Below are 4,880 nucleotides of genomic sequence, written 5' to 3'. Positions count from 1 at the left end.
GAGAAATGTCTTTCTGCTTTTTAAAGGAGTCAATGGAGTCGACACAGCGTAAAGACAACAGAAGAGAGTTCCACAGCCTTGGTGCCTGAAAAGTCCGATCCCCACCAACTGTAACTTCTGTCCTAAAAACCTAAGTGCTGGGGAAGCAGCATGAGGTTTCAACTGGTCAAAGATATAGTGGGGACTTTCGCCATGTAGACATCTAAAAGTTTAAACTCACATTTTAAAATTAAACTTGGCAACCAATGAAGAGAAGCCAAAACTACTTTTACGCCCTCTTTTCCACTTCTTCCATGTACAAATTGGCCACGATGGGTGAAACTGGGGAGCCCATGGCACACCCATGTTTCTGCCTGTAGTACTGACCCTTGTATGTGAAGTAGGTGGAATTAAGACACAATTCAAACACACTTCAGTTACACACTCCTGTCAGAGCACTTAGATCTGCTACCCAATTTCTTCTGGAGCAACCTCGTTCTCGGCTGACGCGACCATGCGTTTGTGTAGCTGCTCCAGTCTTATGGAACAATCCTTCTGTTGCTATCCGGGCATCTGACTCTATGCCATTGTGTAAATCACGGTTAAAGACTTATTTATTTGATCTTGCTTTTCCACCTAGATAATATCTGCTGTGTGCTGATACATTTTTATCCTTTATGCTTTGTTAACTACTTTTATGTATTATGATTGTCATGGTTTTATAATTGATAAATGCCAGGTCCTTTCTCTTTCCCTTTTCCCTCCCACCGCCATCTCCTTATTTTGTCAAGCACCTTGGTATACCCTTGGTTTGTTAGTGTGCTTTATAAATAAAGTTCATTATTACTATTATTATTACTTGGTCGATGCTGAGAGTGGTCCTGTTGCTGAGGTTGGGGTCATCCTGTAATCTCTTACGGACTATCTCCAACACTTCAATGGATGCAAGTGAAGAGAGATGTAACATCGTACGAGACCATGGTTTCATCTGCCTCCATAATGACATCTCTCACTTTCTCAACAAAATCCAGGGTGTTCTGGATGTGGTGTTCAGAGCTGCCCACCAGCAGGTTGAAGATTGAAGCCAAAAACTTTGACTTACAATGCTGTGATTGCAGCCATTCCCCAACTCTCTGTGATTGGTACTCATGGCCATTGATCAATGGGCTTTGATCAGTGGTTGTTAATCAATGGTCGTGACAATTTGCATATTGATGATCAAGGAAATGACCTCACAGCCCACAGTTGTGCTAGTTTCAGTCGTTGTGCAAATGTACTGTTGATAAGATTGGGGAAACCCGCTGAGACTGAAGAAGTCACCTGGATGAGTGAAAAAGTTTCTCCCACTGAAAACGTCCAGATGAACTGAATCAGCTTTTGGGATTTACTTACTTGGATGAGTGAGCATGCATCAAGACAGACAATGATGGAAATTATATTAAAGTGTGTAAGTAAAATACTTTTGCTAAATGTACCAGACTGTCTTAATTTTGTGAATGAAAAAAAATTGATAATAAAAAACATCAAGTAGTTACAAAGGCTTCTTTTTACACTTAAAACAAACAAACTGAACTGTCAGCCAATCGCCTTACTTGAGGCTGGCTGTCTTCAGAATTGGCTTCCCTTTACTGTGTGATTCTGTGCTGGCTCGCATGTGTTGTGCATACAACAATAAACAAATATTTACTGGGAACCTATGCTATATGCAGGCTGCAATAAACTTTGCCAAAGGCCACATTTGTTATGGAAGCCTTGAGAATGAAACATGCGACCTTAGACAGATATCAAAGGAGTAGCTCCTCAGGCATCACCCATTAATTCTATCCACAGGCCACCAAATTTAAGTCAAATTGAATTTTTCAATTTTCAATGGGATCATTTCCTTCGTAAACTTACATATACAAACACGTTTACAGACTGGTACAAATAGTCCAACAGCTAATTTCCCCTTAGTGACAATTGTGCATGAGGAAACATTTTTAAAGAACTCACCTGTATATATCATATTAGTATTACACATACTGGATCATTTATTTCATTCTCCATAAATTTAAAACATGCAGCTTCTTATTTCAGCTTGTTGGAATCGTGGACTGAAGCCTTAAACTGTGACATCCTGTTGCAAAATCGTTACGTGTAGGGATGCAAGTGGTTTGCTGGTTTTGTAACTAAAGGTGTAGCTTCATTCCCTGTACAGAGCAGCAACCTTATGTAGTACTGATGTGACACACCATGATTTAACAAACATTTAATGCTTGATTGTATCATGTGTCTGCAAGAAGAAACCATGAGACTAAGAATATCATACATTATTTTATTTTACATGAAGAGATTAAAATATTATGGCTATACATTTACATTTTTAACCTGCAGAATTAAAGTTTATAACTATTGTGTAAACGTTACATCGACAGTAGCAATAAATAAGCATTCTGACAGGATTCAGCCAACAGTAGTTGATGAAGTATTCCCTTGGGGGAAGTTACAAAACATCCTCTGCTTGCTTTCACAAATCTTGCCGTTGGTACTTCGATCTTTTATGTACAGTCTGTGATATTGGCTTTTGATTTCACTGAGTCTAAAAATGGTGACATTTGTTTGTTTCCCTTGTATATATGCGTGGATATTTATAGTTGTTAATTTCAGTCTTCTGTGTTCTCTGATTCCAGTTGTCAGGGTATGGTGGACATCTGGTGTTTACTGGTGTCTGGTAGGAGGATGTTGCCAGTAGGTCTTCTGGAGTTGAAGGTTTGGCCCAGGGAATCAAGACTTCTCCCGGTATGTATTGCAGATGTTGAATTTGATTGGGATCCAGGGAGCTTAGCAGCTGGTGACAGTGTCTTTACTGGTTTGGCATGTTCCTTGAGTACATTTCGTGGTATTGCAATGCATATTGTCCAGCTAGGTAAAACCAATGTCAGTGAGTCCCTATACCAAGATGTGGGTAGTGGATCTCAAAATGAGATTTACATAAATGATTAACATGAAGCAGGACTGATTCACTTGTTACTAATGTGTTGCTTATTGGTGTCTATAAATAACATCCAGCAGTGCATCTGAAGTTCATTCAGCTACATATTTAACTTTTGCTCTGTTCATATATGATGGACTTTGACATGCTTTATTCTCTTTTTTGTCAATACGGTCTTCTGTTTCTCTGTCCACTTCACCCTCTCCTTTTCCCATCACTCTTAGTGGCAACTGTAGCATAGCATGCTGCTGGGTAGGGGTGTTTACTGCTTGGCAGCAGTGAGCTCCTCCTTTATCTTTAGTCAGAAAGTAAAGAAGGGCATTGAGCCATGCATTGAACGATGCTAAAGGTCTGGTAATCTTATAGCACATGGAGACTGCCGTCATGGTGTGACAGGGAACTCCCTTGGTCACTTTCAGCAAAAGAAAGATGGTTCTGGTAACATGAAAGGGGAAGAAACACAGAGCAAATAGCAGGGTGATAGTGATAATAGTTTTGATAGATTTACGCCTTCGACTGGCATATGGGGAGTGCGCACCAAGTGAAATGGAAATCCCTTCATCTCGTCCCGCCATCTTCTGCAATCCATTGCTTCGTCTTCTTCCCGTTCTAACAACTGCTGAGGCTTTCCCATCTCTTCTCTCCATGCATTCATCCATTGGATTTCTGCACAGTGAGGGCTGAGAATGCAGTGTCCTAAATATGGTCAGAACTACATGAGAGTAACAGTAAGCGATTATGGAAAATGGCACAAAAAAGCCCAGCAAATGGAGTGTGATGCCATAGGGTACATAATCAGGAAACTCCTTATCGATGGCATCATCCCAGCAGTTCTGGTACTCTTCAATTACCCCTTCCAATTTACCATAGCCCGCATTACCATTTTCTGATGATATGCTATTACTCGGGTTGTCAGTACTTACATTGCTTCCAAACCCTGTTAATCTTGTCACATGACCAGTCTGAGCAAAACGGAAGATGGGGCAAGTCAAGGCAAATACTATTATCCAAACAAGGACACAAGTGCACTTGACGGCCTTCTTGGTCTCCAGCGTTATCACTTTCATTGGATGGCAAATACCAAGGTATCTGTGCACAGAGATACAAGTGAGGAAGAAGATGGAGCAATAGAGGTTAAAGTAGAAGAGAAAACGAACCACACGGCACATGAAGTCCCCAAAAACCCAGCGGTCACGCATTATGTAACTTCCTACAAGAAATGGCAGCGACAGGCCGTACATAAAGTCTGTAGAGGCCAGGTTAACCATGTATATTAAAGAAGCATTCCAGCGTTTGGTCCGACGGAAAGAACGGTAGAGGATGACAGAGTTAAGAGAGATGCTAAAGATGAATGTGAAGGAATAACAAATGGGAAGGAAGATGTACTTGTACGACTCGTCTATGCTGCAAGACTGAGTTGGTGAGGATGGGGAGGAAGAGTTGAGGATATCGTGGAACGTATCCACATTGATATCTGAAGGAACCTCATGTCTTGATGACATCGTGAGAGCAAAAGTTATTTTGATATGAGAGAGAAGGATTCAGCATGTATGTTTGGACTTCTGGCAGGTTTCTCCTCTATCATCCTTGGTCCTGTCCATGTATGAGTGTTTACCTAGAAATAAACAAAGACAGCAGTCATTTATCAGAATTTTATTTCATCAGATTTTCTCTTATCTTAGTATTGAAAGTTTTGATCAAGTAGTGTTCCTGGTTCTGTGTATGTTCTGTGGGCATCTGCTATGATTTCAAAGGTACATTAAAACTTTTTCACAGTATTTTATGGAGTTCTGTTAAAAAACAAAGGACATTCCATTATTCAGTAGCTTGTAAACCATGCCTTGCCTTTCTTCAGATGGTTTCACACAGTCTTCTTAACATTTGTGCTTCAGTTCATTGAGATTCATGGACAGCTTCTTGTCATACTTAC

The 4,880-nt window shown here is 40.4% G+C and overlaps 1 protein-coding gene across 1 annotated transcript; it reads right to left on the bottom strand.

Annotated features, from left to right (window-relative positions):
- Nucleotides 1-3,042: 3,042 nt before the first annotated feature.
- Nucleotides 3,043-4,452, bottom strand: LOC102200472 (P2Y purinoceptor 3-like). Its single transcript, XM_005752994.1, has one exon. It carries the CDS (start codon nucleotides 4,450-4,452, stop codon nucleotides 3,043-3,045), a length of 1,410 nt encoding a protein of 469 aa, XP_005753051.1.
- Between the last annotated feature and the right edge of the window lie 428 nt (nucleotides 4,453-4,880).

The sequence above is a fragment of the Pundamilia nyererei genome, unplaced genomic scaffold, assembly GCF_000239375.1.
Source record: "Pundamilia nyererei isolate P.nyererei 1_Seehausen unplaced genomic scaffold, PunNye1.0 scaffold00393, whole genome shotgun sequence".
In the NCBI taxonomy this organism is placed as follows: Eukaryota; Metazoa; Chordata; class Actinopteri; order Cichliformes; family Cichlidae; genus Pundamilia; species Pundamilia nyererei.
This window is presented reverse-complemented; position numbering and strand designations above follow the sequence as displayed.